General features: G+C 46.0%; 1 pseudogene and 1 gene segment (V, D, J or C); both read right to left on the bottom strand.

Annotated features, from left to right (window-relative positions):
- Nucleotides 1-7,459: 7,459 nt before the first annotated feature.
- LOC144482973 (uncharacterized) lies at nt 7,460-16,018 on the bottom strand (annotated as a pseudogene).
- Nucleotides 16,019-17,024: 1,006 nt separating this feature from the next.
- On the bottom strand, nt 17,025-17,561 carry LOC144482972 (T cell receptor alpha variable 38-1-like). The segment is given in 2 exon segments: nt 17,025-17,410; nt 17,516-17,561. Coding segments are annotated over 2 exon segments (432 nt in total).
- Between the last annotated feature and the right edge of the window lie 5,084 nt (nt 17,562-22,645).

Below are 22,645 nucleotides of genomic sequence, written 5' to 3'. Positions count from 1 at the left end.
CTCCTCTTCTAAAACCCTGTGAAATTGATTTAAATGGAAAAAAGGCAGTGAGAGAGAACCCACAGAAACTCAAAGACAGGTTGTGAAATTGAGCTGAATTAATCTGGTCATTTGTGGGGCCGGCACCAGGAAAAAGTGACCATGGAAACTGCCGGATTGTCATTAGGCGCCACGGTGGCACAGTGATCAGCACTGCTACCTCACAGTGCCAGGGACCCAGGTTCAATTCCCGGCTTGGGTCATAGTCTGTGTGGAGTTTGCACGTTCTCCCGGAGTTTGTGTGGGTTTCCTCCGGGTGCTCCGGTTTCCTCCCACAGTCTGAAAGACGTGCTGGTTAGGTGCATTGACCCGAACAGGCGCCGGACTGTGGAGACTCGGGTAATTTCACAGTAACTTCATTGCAGTGTTAATGTAAGCCTACTTGTGACTAATGAATAAACTTTTAACTTTAAAAAAACGCAACTGATTCACTAATGTCCTTCAGGGAAGGAAACCTGCTCCCTGGTCAGGGGTGACACAAGACTCTGGACAATCTGGGAGAAGAGATCGAGGGGGAAGAGGCAGAGAGACAGAAGTAGGAGAGGGCGAGACAGAATTGGGCAGCACAGGAAAAAAGGAATTTCAAATATTTCAAACTCCCACAACCTCCACCACCTCGATGGAGCAATGAAGCAGGCGTATGGGAACACCATCATCTCCAAGTTCCTTTTCAACTCACACACCATCCTGACGTGTCTGACATCCAGTACTGGATGAACAGAAACTTCCCCCAATTGAATATTAAGAACAAAGCCGTTGTCTTCAGTCCTCACAACAGACTCCACTCTCTCTCCCTGGCAACTGTCTGAGGCTGAACCAGACTTCTCACAACCTCAGTGTCCTGGCTCATCCCAAACTGAGCTTCCAGCCACATATCCTCACCATCACCCAGAATGTCTATTTCCACCTCAGTAACATCGCCCGAGTCTCAAATCATCTTGTTCAGAAACTCTCATCCATTCCTTTGTTACTTCTGGACTTAACTCTCCCAGAGCACTCTTTGCTGGCCTCCCGCATTCAGCCTCCCTGCAATCCTGAGGTCATCCAAAACTCTGCTGTCTGTGTAATTATTCAAGACTTGTTCACCCATCACCCCTGTGCTCACTGACCTATAAAGGTTCCTGTTTAAGAACCACTAACATTTTAAAATTCCTGTTCTTGTTTCCAAATTTCTCCATGACTGCGACCACTCCTCCCTCTGTAATATCCTTCAGTCACACAATTCTCCATCATCGATGCTCTCCCCTAATTCCAGCCTCTCTTCAGTGTGAACATATTGATGGGATGTCAGTTCCTGGGAACTTTTATAGCACTTCCCACAGTCTGGGCATTTAAAAGGTCTCTTGTCAGTGTGAACTCGCTGTTGTGTCACGGGCAATGATGACTGAGTGAATCGTTTCCCACATACAGAGCAGGTGAATGGCCTCTCCCCCGAGTGAACCTGCTGGTGTTTCAACAGGTTGTTTGACTTATTGAATCCCAACCCACACTCAGAGCCAGTTCACAGCCTCTCCCTTGTGTGACTGCATCGCTGAGTCTCCAGTTTAGACGGTAACTGAAGGCCTTCTCACAGTCCTCATGTTTCCACAGTTTTCCCCGGTGTGATAGTGTCTCGACAGGTTAGACGATTGGTTGAAGCCTCATCCACACATAGAACATGTGTACGGTTTTTCCCCACTGTGAACAGTGCTTTTTCCTTCAATGGTCAAAATCCCATAATTTGGACACTCCATCAGATCCTGATGTGAATGTTTGGTTTGAGTTTCCTGACTACATATCCTCCTCTTTCAATACCTCATGAAATTAATTTAAAACAGAGAAAAGGGAGTGAGAGAGTGCCCACAAAAACACAAAGGCAGGTTATGAAATTGAGCTGAATGAATCTGGTAATCTGTGGGGTCGACACTAGGAAAAAGTGATCATGGAAGCTCCTGGATTGTCATAAAAACCCAACTGGTTCACTAATGTCCTTTAGGGAAGGGGACTTACCACCCAGTCTGGGCCTACACAAGACTCTGGCCTCTACGGGAGGGGAGAGAGGTGAAAGACGCAGGGGCAAAGGAGGTGATTTTCTATTTTGAATTCTAGAACTTTGACAAAATTCTCCAAACCTTCAACTTCCGCACCAAGGAGGACCAGTTGCATTCGAACACCATAATCTCCAAATTCCCCTCCAACTCGCACACTGTCCTGCCCTGTCGGATATCCAGTACTGAATGAACAGCAATGTGCTCCATTTAACTACTGGAAAGAAGAAAACCATTGTTTCTCTTCAGTCCCCGCTACAAACTCCACTCCCAAACTACTGACTCCATCCTTCTCCCTGACAACTGTCTGAGACTGAACCGGACTGTTCCCAGCCTCAACAACAGCTTTCACTCTAAACTGAGCTCCTGACCTCATATCTGAATAATCACCAAGACTGCCAATTTCCATCTCAGTAACATCATCTGACTCTGTCCTTGATTCTGCTCATCTGCAGCTGGAACTCTCATCCATCCCTTCGAGAACTCCAGACTTAACTATCTGAATGCATTCCCGGCCTCCTACATTCAATCTCCCTGAAGTCTTTAAGACTTCTCATCCAAATCTCTGCTGGCCGTGTGCTTACTCACACCAAGTCTTGTTCATCATCACCCCTGAGCTCACTGACCTGCAAAGGCACTTAATGTACAACACTTCTTTGAAATGCCCTGGGAAAGTCTATGAAATGGAAGACATATAAATAGAGATAGTTATTATTGACATGTATCATCGTTCCTTCATCATCACTGGGTGAATAACCTGTAACTCTTACCTAACGCATTGTGGGAGCATCTTCACCACATGGGCTGCAAAGTTCAAGAAAGCCAAAGATCATCTTGCCCACAGATACCTGGGGATGGGGAATGTTTGCTGCTGGTCTTGTTAGTGAAAGGACACAGTCTATTTATTTATTAGCATCATAAGTAGGCTTACATTCACATTGCAATGAAGTTACTGTGAAAACCCCATAGTCGCCACACTCCGGCGCCTGCTCGGGTTCACTGAGGGAGAATTCAGCATGGCCAATGTACCGAACCAGCACGTCTTTCGGACTGTGGGAGGAAACCAGAGCACCCAGAGGGAACTCACGCAGACACGAAGAGAACGTGCAAACTCCACACAGACTCCACAAGGCTGGGAATCGAATCCGGGTCCCTGGCACTGTGAGGCAGCAGGGCTAACCACCGTGTCACCTTAATGTTCACATCAAAGCAAAAACAGTGACTTAACTATTTGGGACTTTCAAAGGAGGTGATTTTAACCAACATTCCCCATGGTGGTGAATGTTGAGTTTAAAAGTTGGCAAATTATGTTACAGTTATATAAAATATTGGTTAGGTCACGTTTGGAATACTGTGTCCAATTGTGGTCTGCACTCTATCAGAAGGACGTGGTGGCTTTGGAGGGAGTACAGAAAATGTTTACCTGGATGTTGCACGGCATGGAGGGCATTAGCTATGAGGAAAGGCTGAATAACTGGAAAGACGGAGGCCATGGGGTGACCTGATAGAAGTTTATAAAATTATGAGGTGCATAGATAAGGTAACAGTTGGAAGCTTTTTCCCTGGGCAAAAATGACAATCATAAAGAGAGCACAATTCAAAGTAAGGGGGGGGAAAGGTTCAGTGGAGACATGAGGGGGAAGTTTTTTACACAGAGGGTGGTGGGGGCCTGGAATGCACTGCCAAGGAAGGTGGTTCGGGGCAGATACATTAGCAACATTTAAAACTTATCTGGATTGACACATGAACAGACGGGGTAGAGAGATACAGGCGGTTGGTCTAGATAGGACAACGTGATGGGCACAGGCTTGTGGGCCGAAGGGCCTGTTCCTGTGCTGTACTGTTCTTTATTCTTTATCCACTATCCACACCATAGGGGAACAGTGCGCAGGCGCCGTACCGAACATGGTATGGAGCATGCGCGATGTTAGTGATGGCGAAGGGAGGATCCTTTTGTCTGATCCGCAGCCGGTAAAGATGTGGAAACGCGCAGGGCCGATGGAGTCGGCGGGTGAACGGGGAGGGTTTCTAAATACCTGCTGAAAGCCTCAAACCGCGAATACGGACCTGCAGGTTCCGCGTTTGCAGCTCCGGTTTGTCCTCCCGGGGCGAAGACCCCGGTTACCAGCCGCCATCTGAGTTCAGCGGAGGGCAGAGCGCATGCGCTGGCGTCTTGGTGACGCCCATTGTGACACAACAGAGAGTGGACGGGATTCAGGATTTCTGTTTTTACTGGGTCCTAGTGCCCGAGGCCACATAAAAGGTTCAGAGACACTGGTCCGAACTTTCTGGTTCAGTGAGGAAGGTTCCCTTTGGTTTTGTTGATGCTTGGTTGTTGATTTTTGTCTTTCAGTTCGTTTGGACCATATGATTGGAGGGAATAAGAAAGGAAAGGATGTTCCATCCGAACTAGAATTGTCTGTTTTGAATTTCTATCCTGTATTTACACTGATAACTTCTGTAAACTCCTTTTACAGGGGATTAGGATGGGAGGATTGACAGGTGGGAAACTTAAATCAAACATCACATTGAGATCTGACAGTCACTCGATTCATCAGGACCTGAATATCAATGTGGAAGGAGAAATGTTTGTTTGTTCTGTCTGTGGGAAAAGATTTCAGACATCAGTGTGATTGGAAAAGCACCGAGACACACACACAAACACACCCGAGTGAAGGTGTTCCAGTGAACTGACTGGAAAGAGCTTTAACCAGTTACACACCCTGAAAAAACATCACACCATTCACATTGGGGAGAAACTGTACACGTGTGTGTGTGATGAGCTTTCAACTGATCATCAACCTGGAGAGACACATCGGCACCATGGAGAAACCGTGGAAATGTGAGGATTGTGGGAAGGGATTCAAATGGCCGTCCCAGCTGGAAATCCATCAGCGCACTCACACTGGGGAGAGGCCATTCACCTGCTCCATGTGTGGGAAGGGCTTCAGAGAGTCATCCAACCTGCTGCAACACCAGCGAGTTCACACTGACCTGAGACCTTTCAAATGTCCAGACTGCGGGAAGGGCTATAAAAGTTCTGGGGACCTGATGTCCCATCAATGTGTTCACACTGACCAGAGGCCATTCAGGTGCTCACACTGCGGGACTGGGTTCAGGAAATCATCTGAATTCACTGTACACCAGCGCACTCACACTGGGGAGAGGCCATTCACCTGCTCCATGTGTGGGAAGGGGTTCATTAATTCATCCAACCTGTTGAGACACCAGCGTACTCACTCTGATGCAAGAACTTTTAAATGTCCTGACTGTGAGGAGAGCTTTAAAAACAGTGATAATCTGCTGAGACATCGACACACGCATCCTTACCGACTGCCTGTTAACCAAAGAAACGTCTTTGTCTCAGGAGACATCACTCATACTGCGCATGCTCCAACTGGATGAGCATTGGGCCTGCGCACTACACTCCTGCAGTGGAGAAAGGGGACTTTCAGCATCGCGGGGAATGCTGGGTATAAAGCCCGCCATTGACAATCCCAATGAGTGAATAGTGATTATTTTTGCTGTGTTGTGGAGATTGTGGCGGGTGGGGAAACCGATAAAATTAGGAACAAAGTCATAAATAAAGCCAAGTGTACAGACCCTTAATTATCAACCAGAAAGAAGGAAAATGGGGATTGCTGAAAGACTGTCCTTTTAGGTATTGAAAATATATTTATAATGAGAAGAAAATCAATCTGTGTAGCTTTAGTGAATATCGATATGCAAAGAGTAAGATGAAAGACTTTTAATCACCTCAAACACTTGGCATAGAACTGTCTGAAACTCAAAACAGGAGCTTCAGGAAATCAATGACAAAATGAGCATTTATAAATATGTAAATATATACATATATAAATTTATAAATGAGCATTTACACCGTTGACAGAAGACATTTTTAAATGTAAATTATTTACACTCAATCACTTTTGTATTCATTTGTGGGACACGGGCGTCGCTGGTTGCCAGCATTGGTTGCCCATCTCTAGTTGCCCTTGGTGGGCACTTAAGATTCAACCACATTGCTGTGGCTTTGGTATCACATGTTTTAATGACAATGTTACAATCCATAATTATCCATGTGGCAGAATGTATCCCATCAGTGACTGGTTGTCTGTTCTGAATTTCTGAGCTGAACTGACAGTGATGACATTTGCAAACTTCTTTTACAGGATATTAAAAGGGAATATCCTTTAAGAAATCTCAAACCAAACTTCACACCAGAGTCACTCGATTTAATAGGATGAGGCAAACCATCGCCCATTTTACCATTCCTGTGACTGGAAAAGCACCGAGACACAGACACCAACACCATGGGGAAACCGTGGAAATGTGAGGATTGTGGAAAGGGATTCAAGTCCCCATCTGAGTTGGAAATTCATCGACGCAGTCACACCGGGGAAAGACCATTCACCTGCTCTCAGTGTGGGAAGAGATTTACTAATGCATCCGACCTGCTTACACACCAGCGAGTTCACAGCAGGGAGAGGCCATTCACCTGCTGTGTGTGTGGGAAGAAATTCAGTATTTCATCCAACCTAGTGAGACACCATCGAGTTCACACAGGGATGAGACCATTCAGCTGCTCAGTGTGTGGGAAAAGATGCAGAGATTCATCCACCCTACTGGTACACCAACAAGTTCACACCAAGGAGAGGCAATTCATCTGCTCTGACTGTGGGAAGAGATTCACTCGGTCATCCAGTCTGCAGAGGCACCATCGAGTTCACACTGGGGAGAGACCATTCACCTGCTCAGAGTGTGGGAAAGGATTCAGAGATTCATCTGACCTGCTGACACGTCAGCGAGTTCACACTGGAGAGAGGCCGTTCATCTGCTCCGTGTGTGGGAAAGGATTCGGAGATTCCTCCACCCTGCTGACACACCAGCGAGTTCACACTGGGGAGAGGCCGTTCACCTGCTCCAACTGTGGGAAGGGATTCACTCAGTTAGCCAACCTGCTGAGACATCAGCAAATTCACAGCAGGGACAGGGAGAGGCCTTTCACCTGCTCAGAGTGTGAGATGGGATTCTGTGAGTTATCTACCCTGCTGACACACCAGCGGGTTCACACTGGGGAGAAGCCATTTATCTGCTCTGTGTGTGGGAAGGGATTCAATCGGTCATCGAACCTGCTGACACACCAGCGAGTTCACACTGGGGAGAGACCATTCACCTGCTCTGTGTGTGGGAAGGGATTCACTCAGTCATCCCACCTGCAGAGACACCAGCGAGTTCACAAGTGATGACTGGGGTTGGATTCTGCTGTTATTGCTGCTGTTAATCACATCCAGGACTGAAGCATGTTCATTCTGACAGTTGGTGAAGTGGGGGGGGGGGGGGGGGGGGGTCAGAGGGTTTCTTGCTGTTGGACTGGCCGGTCTCTCAAATTTTCATTCCAGTGGCTGATTCTCTTTGAGCGAGGGCACATTTCCACTGAAATGATCCACAAAAGCAGATGTCAGATGAGACCGAGATGAGGAAAAAATTCTTAACTCAAAGGGTAGTGAACTTGTGGAATTCTCCACCACCGAAGGCTGTGGAATCCCAATCACTGAATATGTTCAAGGAAGAGATAGATTTTGTTTTAGATTTTAATGGCTTCAAGCGGTGTGGGGAGAATATGGCATTGAGATCGAGGATCAGCCATGATCATATTGAATGGTGGAGCAGACTCGAATGGCCTGCTCTTAGTTTCTATAGAGTACATTAATTTTATCCTGAATAATAAAGTCTTTTTCCTACCACTACAGGTGTCTTGTCGTTTATCCGTCCTCGTTCTGAGGGTTGGCCGCACTCTAAACAGTTTTTCTCCACTGATTTCTCAGCTGCTCTCACTGCCTGTCCCATCGAGAGGCCGGTCCACATTCTGATATTATCCACCCATCTCGGGCCTTCCTTGCACACATTTTCCAGGTGTTCTGTCTCACATTACCTCTTTTTCCAAACACACCCTCCCTATTCACAACACATCTTATAGAGACATATAAGATAATGAAGGGGCTCGACAGGGTAGAGGCAGAGAGACTCTTTCCACTTAGAAAGGAAGCTTGAACTAGAGGACACAGCCTCAAAATAAAGGGGAGTCAGTTTAGTACAGAGTTGAGGAGGATCTTCTTCTCTCAGAGGGTAGTGAATCTCTGGAATTCTCTGCCCACTGAAGCAGTGGAGGCTACCTCGTTAAATATGTTTAAGTCACAGGTAGATGGATTCCTGATCGGTAAGAGAATTAAGGGTTATGGGGAGCAGGCGGGTAAGTGGAACTGATACACTTCAGATCAGCCATGATCTTATTGAATGGCGGGGCAGGCTCGAGGGGCTAGATGGCCGACTCCTGCTCCTATTTCTTATGTTCTTATGTCCAAAGTAGGTGAGCTTCCGGGATGTGAGAGCCTCAAACAGGTTCCGGTGAACACCAGCTTTCTCCAGCACCCACTCATTCATCCACTTTGCCGTCCGTGACACACGGAATATCCGTCCGACTCCTTCCATTTCAAACACTTTTATTGGAGCCTCGTCACTCTTCTCGATAGTCCAGCTTTCACAGACACACATTGTCACGGCAACACAAGGGCTTTCAGAAGGTGAATATTCATTGTAACCGAGATGCTGTGTCTGCTCCACACTGTTTTCACTGAGATCACAACACCATGATCCTTAAGACTGGTCTGAGTTTGTTTGATCGATCCTGCAGTCAGATCTCAGATAAATACATGAGTCTCTGTTCCATTGACTCTCCAGCACAGGGCCGGGCCAGCCGGCTCAATCGGTCTGTCAGTAATTTGCTCCACATCAGCCTCCACCTACCCCACTGCATCTCCTCCCTATCAGCATATCCTTCTGTTACTGTGTCCCTCATGTGTGGATCTAACTTTCATTTCAATGTATTCATGCTGTTCACCTCAACCACTCACCATGGACCAAGTTCCATATTCTCTGTGATTTGGGGTCAATAATGAATTCCCCTTCTGTACTCTTTAACATCGAAATTTGGATCAAATTATCAAATTAAATGAATGGGAAGGCGGGGGGGGGGGGGGGGGGGGCGGAGAATCCTTTAAAGGGACAGCCACAAACTAAACCCTGAATGAAAAGTTACAAATGTAAAACTATGATGTGGTTCTGGGGAGGAATGAAGCTCTCCAGCCCCCACAGTGCCCACTGAAGACCTTGTGTTGGTCGGCACCACATGCTTCCTTTCCAGGGACACCTGGTCGCAAACATGGGCTGACATGGTGGTTCGCACTGCTGTCTCACAGCTCCAGGGAGCCGAGTTCAATTCCAGCCTTGGGTGATTGTCTGGATGGAGTTTGCATGTTCTCCCCATGTCTGCATGGGCTTCCTCCGGTTAGTGTCACAAGTAGGTTTACATTAACACTGCAATGAAGTCACTGTGAAAATCCCCTAGTCGCCACACTCCTGCACCTGTTCGGTGACACTGAGGGAGAATTTGGCATTGCCAATGCACCGAACCAGCACGTCTTTCAGACTGTGGTAGGTAACTGGAGCACCTGGAGGAAACCCACACAGACACGGGGAGAACACAGACAGTGACCCAAGCTGGGAATCAAACTCAGGTCCCTGGCACTGTGAGGCAGCTAACTGCTGTGCCACCGTGCCACCAATGATCCACGTGAATGTTAAATAAGAGACAGACCAGAATTATGATCTCTCAACTATTATAATGGTTTATTCAAAAAAGAGTAAATAATACGAGAGAAATTAAAACAATGAGTCTCACTGCCTTCTGCCTGTCAGGGACCCTTCTGACGACAGCTGGTCTGGAGCTCGAGAGGTCCTGGCAACATTCGTGATCCCGGTCCAAGGTGACTACCAACGTACCCGGGTCGAAGCCCCGCCCCCCGTGTTTTACAGTGCGGCACAAACAACCTGACAGGAGATTTGGTCAATTCCCAGGCTTGGGAAACAATATACAAACACAGCACTGGAAGGTCAGCTTGTTTCTGTAGCACAGCTGCTTCTTTAGGTTCTCACAGCATGAATAAATGCTGAGTTGACTGGTGAATATCTTAACTCTTTACTTTCTATACATTACATCCTGAGATTCAGCAGTCAACGCAGCAATCCCATCTGTACCTGTATAAGTTCCTTCACAGCAATGACCTGTGTGAACAATGCACGCACTCTGCACCACAAGACAATTAAAATGAACAAAAGGGTACAAAGACGCAGTATGACAACAGGATGTAACATTAAAGTAAAAACAGCGGATGCTTTGGATGACCATCCATTAAAAACACCCCACCAAAGGTGAAAACTGAGGCAATTAAGTTCATCCGATGTTTGGTGAAGTTTGCCTTAAGCACAGGTCATTTCCACACTCTGCCTAAGAAGATGTTGCCTGTCTTGACTTAGGTGTGCAGAAACTTGAGTATTTTGTTCAATAAACCTGCATAATTTATCAAGTTCAATTGAAGGCAGATGCACAATACCGTGGGTGTGTCTATATCAAATAATATGTTCTATTAGTATGTACATCAAATATGTCCCATGCATCTTTCCAACATTGGTTTACAGGGGGTTCAAGCTATCTGGCATTCAGATGTACATTGAGAGTGCTGGTAATGCAGACATAGTTTTTAAAAAATTATTCGTGGAGTCACATGTGGGCCAGACCAGTTAAGGATGGCAGATTTCCTTCCTGAAAGGACATTGTGAATCAGATGGGTTTTTTTCTGACAATCGACCATGGTTTCATGGTCATCAGTAGATTCTTATTTCCAGATCTTTTTCATTAAATTTCACCATCTGCTGTGGTGGGATTTGAACCTGGGTCCCCAGAACATTAGCTGAGTTCTGAATTAGTAATCTAGCGATAATATCACGAGGCCATCGCCTCCCCACCAAACTTGTCCAAATTCATGCATAATAGTATCATTAACTGGCGATAATTCCTATTGACATTGGCCATGACTCAGCTGTAAGGTACAAGCTTCATGTATGAGGAGTTATGGAGAGGACATACCACCACAAAAGGCCATTGGCTACAATCCGCCACATTGAGCACGGATGCCTGGACAGTGATGTTATACAAATAATATTTCTGTCCTTCTGCACAAGTACATTTGTTTTGAGTGCATATTTTACTGGATGCCTTCCATCCCCCATGCATCGGGAGTGAACGCAGCTTAGGAGATACAAGCCAAGCATGTCCAGCAGAAATTATTTCCCCTTTTCTGTGGGGTTTGGTTTGAGATATGTACCCACACCTTGCCACCCTTACATACAGGTGTGTCATATTCCCTGTCTGGAGGAAGAATTGAAGGGACAGGTTGTTTTATCATCTTACTCAAGAGGGTTCATAGAATCCCTACAGTGCAGAAGGAGGCCATTCGGCCCATCCAATCTGCACCGACCACAATCCCACCCAGGCCCTACCCCCATAACCATACTTATTTACCCTATAACACCCTGACACTAAAGGGCAATTTATCATGGCCAATCAACCTAACCCACATCTTTGGAGTGTGGAAGGAAACCGGTGCACTTGGATGAAACCCACGCAGACACGGGGAGAATGTGCAAACTCCACACAGACGGTGACACAAGCCAGGAGTCAAATCCAGGTCCCTGGTGCTGTGAGGCTGCAGTGCTAACCACTGTGCTGCCGTGCCACCCCTCCTTTTTGTGGCCTATTATTCAAATTATGTAAGGCCTTTGCCACTCTTTGAGTGTGTGGTCAAGCTTGATTTGTTGTTTCAATAGCCCATTCATGTGTTCAATCGGGCCAGGCTAGGGAATGTGCAATACCCAATGTATTCCATTCATTGACTCCTATGTGATACAAATGTCATCCCAACTTGATTTTTACACGGTGAGATCTTATTCCTTCGCACCTTATCACATTATTATTCTTGATCACTCGAGCTCTGATTTTTCACTGGCCATGCTAGGGTAGGATTATAACCATTCATTAGAATCTACTCTCGCTTTTCAGTCCAGTGCTACTTGGAGTATACCGTCACTTCAGTGACTATTGGGTCATAGCCCCTCACAGTTCTCATCACAAATTTATGATAAAATAATTTAAACAATGCCTGAGAACGCTTCTTAACTTCTTAATCAACTACCTACCACTGTTTGTTGATTGGTCGGACCCCCTTTTCACAGATTTGGGTATCTCAGCCACTGAACACCAGCCAGTCCTGGAATAAGTTTAATTCTAACTCAATGAGGAAATATTCTCACCAGGTCCTCTGTCAGGGCACTGCTAAGCAGCTTTAATGGTCCATGATTGCAGAAACTGAGCTGTGGTCAAATTTGATTGAGTTTTTTGAAGGGGTAACTAAGAAGATAGATGAGGGCAGTGCAGTTGATGTTGTCAACATGAACTTTAGCAAGATCTCTGACAAAGTACCGCATGGTAGGTTGTTGCATAAGGTTAAAATCTCACGGGATCCAGGGTGAGGTATCTAAATGGATACAAAATTGGCTTCTTGACAGAAGCCAGAGGGTGGTTGTAGAGGGTTGTTTTTCAAACTGGAGGCCTGTGACCAGCAGTGTGCCTCGGGGATCAGTGCTGGGTCCACTGTTATTTGTCATTTATATTAATGATTTGGATGAGAATATAGGAGGCACGGTTAGTAAGTTTGCAGATGACACCAAGATTGGTGGCATAGTGGACAGTGAAGAAAGTTATCTCTGATTGCAACGGGATCTTGATCAATTGTGCCAGTGGGCTGACGAATGGCAGATGGAGTTTAATTCAGATAAATGCGAGGTGATACATTTTGGGCGATCGAACCAGGGCAGGACTTACTCAGTTAATGGTAGGGTGTTGGGGAGAGTTACAGAACAGAGATCTAGGGGTACAGGTTCATAGCTCCTTGAAAGTGGAGTCACAGGTGGACAGAATGGTGAAGAAGGCATTCGGCATGCTTGGTTTCATCGGTCAGAACATTGAATACAGGAGTTGGGATGTCTTGTTGAAGTTGTACAAGACATTGGTAAGGCCACACGTGGAATACTGCGTGCAGTTCTGGTCATCCTATTATAGAAAGGGTATTATTAAACTAGAAATAGTGCAGAAAAGATTTACTAGGATGCTACTGGGACTGGATGGTTTGAGTTATAAGGAGAGGCTGGATAGACTGGGACTTTTTTCTCTGGAGCGCAGGAGGCTGAGGGGTGACCTTATAGAGGGCTATAAAATAATGAGGGGCATAGATCAGGTAGATAGTCAATATCTTTTCCCAAAAGTAGGGGAGTCTAAAACTAGAAGGCATAGGTTTAAGGTGAGAGGGGAGAGATACAAAAGTGTCGAAAGGGGCAATTTTTTCACACAGAGGGTGGTGAGTGTCTGGACCAAGTGCCAGAGGTAGTAGGAGAGGCGGGTACAATTTTGTCTTTTAAAAAGCTTTTAGATAGTTACATGGATAAGATGGGTATAGAGGGATATGGGCCAAATGCGGGCAATTGGGATTAGCTAAGGGGTTTTAAAAAAAGGGCAGCATGGACAAGTTGGGCTGATGGGCCTATTTCCATGCTGTAAACCTCTATGACTCCATAGTCCAGTCCTATAATGCCTCACATTCAAACTACAGTCCATCAATTATAACAGAATATGTCAACCCCAACACTGCCTTCTTGAACTACTGCAATGCCTGAGGTATAGGTGACCCAAAGTGCTGTTCCGGAGGGATTTCCAGCGACACATTCCAGACTTTCACTAGTCTGTAAGTGGGTTCCAGATTGATATATTCCATTCAACCACACCCAAGGTTAGTTATTCCAATTCCGTTATTATCCAGGACAATATATTCACAGTACCTTTAAAACAGAAATTGAACATTCCATTTGATTTCAGAAGGTAACATATTCTGTTGGATTGATCTTTATTGTCAATGTCAGGCTGGGGTTGTTCCCCTTGGAGCAAAGGAGGTTGAGGGGAGATTTGATAGAGGTGGACAAGATTCTGACAGGTTTAGATAAGGTGGACAAAGAAAAGCTGTTCCTATTAGCTGATGGGACAAGGATGACAAGCAAATTTAAAGTTTTGGGTGGGATCATAGGATCAGAGGCCATTTGGCCCATCGAGTCTGCACCGACCACAATCCCACCCAGGCCCTACCCCTACACATTTACCCGCTAATCCCTCTAACCTCCGCATCTCAGGACTCTAAGGGGCAATTTTTAGCATGCCCAATCAGCCTAACCCACACATCTTTGGACTGTGGGAGGAAACCAGAGCATCCGGAGGAAACCCACACAGACACGAGGAGAATGTGCAAACTCCACACAGACAGTGACCCAAGCCGGGAATCGAACCCAGGTCCCTGGAGCTGTGAAGCAGCAGTGCTAACCACTGTGCTACCGTGCTGCCCATGTGAGGAAGAATATTTTGATGCAGCGAATGGTAATGACCTGGAACTCGCTGCCTACGAGGGAGGAGGAAGTGGAGACAATAAACAATTACAAAGGAAATTGGATGGGCATTTGGGGGGTTTCAAACAGAAATGCTGACTAAATATCTCTGAACTTCCTAACACCGTCACTCTGTGATCCTTGTGAAATCTGAAACCAGGTATTCGCAACAAAACTCAAAGAGCATCAGCCCAATGGAGGCAAAGTTGTGAGACCGGCCAGTCCAGCAGAAAGAAACCCTCCAACTCTCCCCATTGACCGATATAATTGAAAGCAGAAACAAGAACAGCAAAATCGAACACTGGAACCACTCGTGAACTCGCTGGTGTACCAACAGCTGAGATGAAAGACTGAATCTCTTCTCACACACAGAGCAGCTGAACGGTCTCTCCCCAGTGTGAACTCCCTGGTGTGTCTGCAGGCAGAATAACCGAGAGAATCCCTTCCCACACACAGAGCAGATGAACGGTTTCTCCCCAGTGTGAACTTGTTGGTGTTTCTGCTGGATGGATGAATCACTGAACCGCTTCCCACACAGAGCAGGTGAATGGTCTCTCCCCAGTGTGAACTCGCTGGTGCCTCCACAGGTGGGATGAAGTTATGAATTCCTTCCCACACTGAGAGCAGGTGAACGGCCTCTCCCCAGTGTGAACTCGTTGGTGTGTCCGCAGGTTGGATGAAGTTATGAATTCCTTCCCACACTGAGAGCAGGTGAACGGCCTCTCCCCAGTGTGAATTCGCTGGTGTGTCCGCAGGCTGGATGACCGAGTGAATCCCTTCCCACACTGAGAGCAGGTGAACGGTCTCTCCCCAGTGTGAACTTGCTGGTGTGTCCGCAGGCTGGATGAAGCTCTGAATCCCTCCCCACACTGAGAGCAGGTGAAGGGCCTCTCCCCAGTGTGAACTCGCTGGTGTATCAGCAGGCTGGATGAAGCTCTGAATCCCTCCCCACACTGACAGCAGGTGAATGGTCTCTCCCCGGTGTGAACTCACTGGTGTGTCCGCAGGCTGGAAAACTGACTGAATCCCTTCCCACACTGAGAGCAGGTAAATGGCCTCTCCCCAGTGTGAACTCGCTGGTGTGACTGCAGATTGGATAACCGAGTGAACTTGTTCCCACACTGAGAGCAGGTGAACGGTCTTTCTCCAGTGTGAACTCGCTGGTGTTTCTGCAACGTGGATAACAGAGCGAATCCTTCCCCACACTGAGAGCAGGTGAATGGTCTCTCCCCGGTGTGAACTCGCTGGTGTGTCCGCAGGCTGGAAAACTGACTGAATCCCTTCCCACACTGAGAGCAGGTGAATGGCCTCTCCCCAGTGTGAACTCGCTGGTGTGTCTGCAGATTGGATAACCGAGTGAACTTGTTACCACACTGAGAGCAGGTGAACGGTCTCTCTCCAGTGTGAACTCGCTGGTGTTTCTGCAACGTGGATAACAGAGCGAATCCCTCCCCACACTGAGAGCAGATGAATGGCCTCTCCCCAGTGTGACTGCGCCGATGAGCTTCCAGCTGAGATGGGGCTCTGTATCTCTTCCCACAGTCCGCACATTTCCATGGTTTCTCCATGGTGCAGGTGTCCTTGCCGCTCTCTTGGGTGGACAATCAGTTGAAACCTCGTCCAGGCACAACACCAGTACGGTCTCTCCTCACTGTGAATGGTGTGATATTTATTCAGGCTGTGTAACTGGTTAAAGCTCTTCAGTCAGTGCATTGGAACACTCTCACTCGAGTGTGGCAGTGTGTTGGTGCTGTTCCAGTCACACTGATGTTTGAATTTTTTTTCAAATCGACAGACTGGACAAACATTTCCCCTTCAAGATTCAAAGGCCGATGATATTTCACTCCCAAGGAATATGACTGCCAGATCTAGACGTGACATTTGAGATTTCAGCCTGTAATTCCTCTTTCAATATCCTGTAAAATGAGAATATCATGATGTGTTTCGAGGGAGGTTTCTGTTCTGTTTATTTGTAAACTGTGAATGTTTCTATTTAATAGGGACTTCGGAATCAGAGGAACAAAGAACAAAGAAAATTACAGCACAGGAACAGGCCCTTTGGCCCTCCAAACGTGCACCGACCATGCTGCCCGACTGAACTTAAACCCCCGACCCTTCCGGGATTCCCATCCTATTCATAAAAAAGTGTTTTAGGCTCGGCCAGGATACGAACCCAAGTTCTATCGCATCTAAATGCAATTGTCCCAAGCGAGAATCATACCCCAGACCAACGAGCCACAAACATGGTAAGCTGTACGCCTGCTGTCTGTGTGACGCTTCACGGCGAGGTTTGACGGATATTTGGTGTTAGCAATCTATTTCTCGGCTTGATTTTAAAATCCAGATTTGATTATAGAGGAATACAGAACTGATTAGTAGCAGAAGGGACGATTTAATTGATGCATTGACTATGTGATGGACCTGTCGCCCTAATTGATTCTGCAGTTTGTTTTCTCAGCCTCTCCTGGAACCAGTTGGGTGACAGTTGATCCGAGGTGAATGTGGTTTCCTGTCAGCGCATGTTTGAGCGGCTGACAGCGCCGCTGCTCATTGTGGCTGCATCTGCCAGAAGTTCTATACAGCAGCGAGGAGCTCTAACTTATCTTGCTGAGACAGTTTTTGTACAGGAGTCAGGCTGCTTTCCATCACTGTGAGGCTGAAAGCGCAGTAATACACGGCCGCGTCAGACAACTGCAGATCCGAGATAGTCAAACTGATGGATTTCTTCGAGGTCTGGAGATCAGTCGAGAAACGGATTTTAGCAAAATCTGCTTTATATTCATTACCCTCCGAATATTTCCTCAGAATGTACTCGGGCTGGGAGTCTGGATGCTGTCGATACCAGTATAAATAATAGTAGGTTTCTGCAGTATCATAGTTGCAGTTTAATGTCACCGCGTCTCCTTCTGTCTTAACATCTGAGGACAGCGACTGAGTGACAGAATCTCCATGGGTCAGATCTGGAAAATATGTTCAAATAGATAAAGAATAGAGTGACGTGACTCAACAGTAAGATTCAACCCAAATTTTGGAAATGAGAAAACATACGTGATGTACAGAAATACCTGTTAGAAATGCCCCCCACACAATCCAGATGCCGAGTACCCGCATTGTCTCTGTCCGCTCTGTAAAGGGGGAATCCGATATTTGAAGAAACCCATTCTAATCCCCACCCTTTATAATCTGATGACGTGTCTCAGAATGCTCATGCGTCAATTCCGTGTCTCACCAGTGCCACCGTGAGATTGGTAGTTGATAAGAGGACTGTCAGTGAATGGAAGCTCTCCAACTTGTAATCTATGCGGTGTCCCTGTTGGGCGATTTGTTCCGCTTTGGAAACGGGATATCAAGAAAAAGACCTTCATTTTGTTATTGGAACGGAAGGGCAAGGAGTGTTGATTGATTTGGTGGATTTCCAATCAATGTTCTGTGCACATTCTCTTAGCTTTAGCATCCGAGCATTCGTGCCTGTGACTCCAGTGAGAGTCCAGAGAACGGTGGAGGCTTTGGGTCACAGAATAAGTTTAAAGCTGAGTGAAACCAACATTTTAACTAAAATTTATGTCACGGTTCATGAGGATCAATGCAGTAAAGTGGATTTAAAAGGAAGATCAGATGAACTGTAATCTGACTGAAGGGTCGAGCGGATTCGCAGGCAGCCTAAGTTTTATGTTCCAATGTTCAGATATCGGTGGATGGGCTTTGTAATCGTCCTTGTTTTACTAAAGGAACAGGGAAATCGATCAGTGAGCTCTAGTTGCCTGTTTATTGTTCCTGAGATAATGTAAAACGCGTACTGTGGATGCTGTACTGAAACCTGACCATGCCTGAAATCAGTAGGGTTAGGATAGCAAATTGTCATGGTGCAGCTAATTATGACACTTCCTTTTCAAAGGTCCACTCAGGGACGACAAGATGCACTTTGTAGTTGTGGCCCCATTCTCATATAATATACTGGGACGAGTCAACTTCAAGAACTTCCGCTTTTTCTTCTTAATCATTATCAACATGGGGTCACGGACAAGTAGTTCAGGGACCCAGAATTATGCTTTGGGAAAAGTAGTTCAATCCCATCATATCAACTGGTTACATTTAACTTCGATTTTGGATAAAAGCAGTCAAAATTCTACCCCAGCAGCTGGTTCAATGTAAATGTGATTAATTGATATTGAAAGCTACTCGCATTGATGGTTGCGAACGCTGTCACTGCAAATCCGCTTGGTTCACTAATGCACTTTGTGGAAGGAAATCTGCCTTCCTAGCCTGGCCTTGTCTGTGTGTAACTGCAGATCAACAACCATATGACTAACTCTCAAATTGCCCAGGCCGTTTCGAGGACAATTAGTGATCGACAAAGTCTTGGTCTTGTGACTGACGCCCAATTAATAATTTTTAAAAGAAGAGTAGTCATCATTTGACGAATAGCAATACCTAAATTACAACAGTCACGATAACAGCATGTTCTTTACTTTTAATTGGGAAGGAAACGCTAATTGAAAAAGTGAAAAATATTGACTGCTGTCCTTCTGCTTCCTTCTCCCGAATCAGTAACGCTGCAGTTCAGGAAATATTCTCCTGGAGTGGAACTGCAGACTCACGCCCGCACAACGCCCATAGCTCCGCCCGCATTTCTGATACAACCAGTGCCAAACAAGTAATTCGACAGAAGTCTCTTCATAGAATCACTACAGTGCCGACGGAGGCCATTCGGCCCATTAAGCTTGCACCGACAACAGTCACACCAAGACCCTATCCCCGTAAGCCCACGTATTTACTCACCTTATTCCCCCTAATTTAGCATGACTAATCCACCTAACTTGCACATTTTTGGACTGTGGGAGGAAACGCACGCAGACACGGGAAGAACGTCAAAACTTCACACAGTTGCCCAAGGCCGGAATTGAAACTGGGCCCCCTTTGCAATGAGGCAGGACTATTAACCACTGTGCCAGCGTGCCGGCCATTTCGTAATGGGGGGCACGTGAGGTGGACCAGAGAGAGAGGGAGCAGAAAAATGGGACTGCGGATGTTACTGCCAACAGCAACGGTATGCGAATGGTACTATAGGTTTTGTCGCCATCATTTAAAGTTGGGAGAAACACGTGACGACAACGCCCTCTGATGGTGACTCAGGGTACGTGACACTGTCCGCAAGTGCAAGGTTGTCGATGGACCGTCGCTGGCGGTCTTTTATTGAGAGACGTGTTTTCAAATAATTCAACTACATAAATAGACGCTAGGGAAATATGAGTAATTTGAAAGAACAATGCATTCTGGGTCGTTTCTGAATCTCTTCCTTTCTGTCCTTCTCGCATCATTTGGTTGTGTATTTCGCACTCGTAATGTCTCACTTTCTTTCAATTCTCCTTCCATACTTTTTTAAATTTGTTGTCCTCTGCCCGTACTCATAAACAGAAAATGAATTCCAGAATTTTGACGCAAGGGAGCGGCGATATGGTTCAAAATGAGGATGGTGTGCGGCTTGAAGGGGTGCCCGCAAAATATGGTGTTCTCATGCAGCTGTTCCTCTTATCCTTCTCGATGGAAGAGATTCCGGGTTCGCAAGGTGCTGTCGAAACAGGCTTGACGGATTAATATATTCAGTTTCAAGTGCATACATTAAATTCTGATGGAAGATTGTTGTTTTGTTGGTTAACAAATAAGGAATTGTGGCTGCCATTATTTTTAATCAGATTTTTTTATTGATGAAAAACGTTATGCAACCATTGTTATCCAGACTGCCCAGTCACATCGGAATACACTAGAACAATGAACAAAGAAACTTACAGCACAGGAACAGGCCCTTCGCCCTCCAAGCCTGCACCGACCATGCTGCCCGACTTAACTAAAATCCCCTACCCTTCTGGAGACCATATCCCTCTATGCCCATCTCATTCATGTACTTGTCAAGACGCCCTTAAAAGTCACTATCGTATCCGCTTCCACTACCTCCCGCGGCAACGAGCTCCAGGCACCCACCACTCTCTGTGTAAAAATTCTGCCTCGTACATCTCTTTAAAACCTTGCCCCTCACACCATAAACCTATGCCTCCGAGTAATTGACTGTTCCACCCTGGGAAAAAGCTTCTGACTATCCACTCTGTCCATGCCTCTCATAATCTTGTAGACTTCTATCAGGTCCTCCTCAACGTCCGTCGCTCCAGTGAGAATAAACCAAGTTTCTCCAACCTCTCCTCATAGCTAATGCCCTCCATACCAGGCAACATCCTGGTAAATCTTTTCTGTAACCTCTCCAAAGCCTCCACGTCCTTCTGGTAGTGTGGCGACCAGAATTGAACACTATATTCCAAGTGCGGCCTAACTAAGCTTATATAAAGCTGCAGCATGATTTGCCAATTTTTAGTGTCCACTTTCTAAGCCTCTTGTGACATCCACCTCCTCCTCTTCCAGTTACCATGCCCTAAGAGGGAATTGGTGAACATGGACGTCCATTAGATCATTCTGTGATTGTTCATTTCAAAGTACTCCAGCGGTTTGCCATTGACCTCTGCAGTTTTGTTGACCAGGAATCTGCTCCGCCCCTATCACCAGTCTTCAGCAATACTGAAAGGATTTACAGGCTGATAATCAACATGTTCGACCACGGTAAGAACGTGACCATAAAGTTTGGAAGTTTGTGTTCTGTGGAACAAAGGAACCTTGGCGGCTTTGGCCACAGATCTCTGAAATCGGAAGGGCATGTTAGTAGGATGATGAAAAAGGCATAAGGTCTTTATCAATCGACGTAAGACGCCTCACAACACCAGGTTAAAGTCCAACATATTTATTTGGTAGCACAAGCCACAAGCTTTCGGAGCACTGCCCCTTCATCAGGTGAGTGGGTGTTGTGTTCACAAACAGGGCATATAAAGACACAAACTCAATTTACAAAATGCTGAGAGGATGTTTCCCCTCGTGGAAGCGTCTGGGAACAGGGGACATCGTCTCAGAGTAAGCGAGCGCTAATTGAAAACTGAGAAGAGGAGCAATATCTTTTTTCAGAGAGTTGTGAGTGTTTGGAACTCACTTCTACAGCGAGCTGCGCGGGTAGAGTCATTGTGTATATGTAAGACAGATTTCGATAGATTTTTGATCAGTAAGCGAATCGAAGGTTACGGGGAACGGGCAGTAAAGTGTACGTGAGGAATGTTGGAACAGCCATGATTCCATTGAATGACAGGGCAGGCTCGAGAGGTCGAGAGGCCTAACCCTGGCCTTTGTCATTTGGTCTTATGGTTAAAGCCTGGTTATTTTAAGCTCAAAACACTGGGCTGCCAATTCTGTCAGAAAACATTCAATCGAAAGGAAAATAAACATTGATTTAACTAAAGAGTGTAATCGGTACATTGTGAAACGCATTAATTTTCTATAAACTGTCTAAACCAACAGCACGGTCTAATCATATAGACACTATGCACCGGCTCTGATAAATGGGATACAGAGAGTAGAGATTGAGAATGTTTTGCTCATTAAATCAGATAGACAGGAAAAGATCATGAAAATACAAAACGTGAGTGAGGGCATAATAAATTGATTTGCAAAATAATTTTGCAGTATAAATGTTAGTTACAACACACCTAATACAATCCCTCTGTTGCTGCTCATCTGTTCATGTTGAATGTTGTGTTGTGTTATTTTAGTTACGACCTTGAACTCTCACAGGCTAAATAATTGCTTCTGTTTATCAGTGCGGGCGCGCCCTCTGCTGACCACTAACTGGAATTCCCAGTCTGGGGTTCGCTATATCTCTGCACCAGTGTGGGCTCCATGGCACAGAAATACAGTGCGCTGTCAGAGAGAAGCGTTCCGGCGATACTTAAAAGGACCGCTTTGTTTCTTTTGTACAAACAGCAGAAAATCTATTCGGAGAATCTTCAGCGATGTCTCCTGTGTTAAAAATCGTCAATAAATAAATCGGAGCTTCCCCATGAGACTGGATGTACCAGAGCAGTAACTGCAGTGCAGTGTTATGGTCTGTCCTTCCTGAACCGTTAATTTAGGGGGATCTTGGGACACTTCATCTTTGCCTGCAACAAATTACAGAATCTCTTAAATATCTGGTGGAGAACGCTGGGAACAGGCAGTGACTATTTAAACACAGACTCACCGGGCAGGAAAACCAACCAATATTAGTAAAGAAAATTGGGAGAACATGCTTCCTGCTTAAGAATTCCACAAAATCAGCAGAATTGTAA

This window comes from Mustelus asterias, unplaced genomic scaffold, assembly GCF_964213995.1.
Source record: "Mustelus asterias unplaced genomic scaffold, sMusAst1.hap1.1 HAP1_SCAFFOLD_44, whole genome shotgun sequence".
Classification (NCBI taxonomy): domain Eukaryota; kingdom Metazoa; phylum Chordata; class Chondrichthyes; order Carcharhiniformes; family Triakidae; genus Mustelus; species Mustelus asterias.
This window is presented reverse-complemented; position numbering and strand designations above follow the sequence as displayed.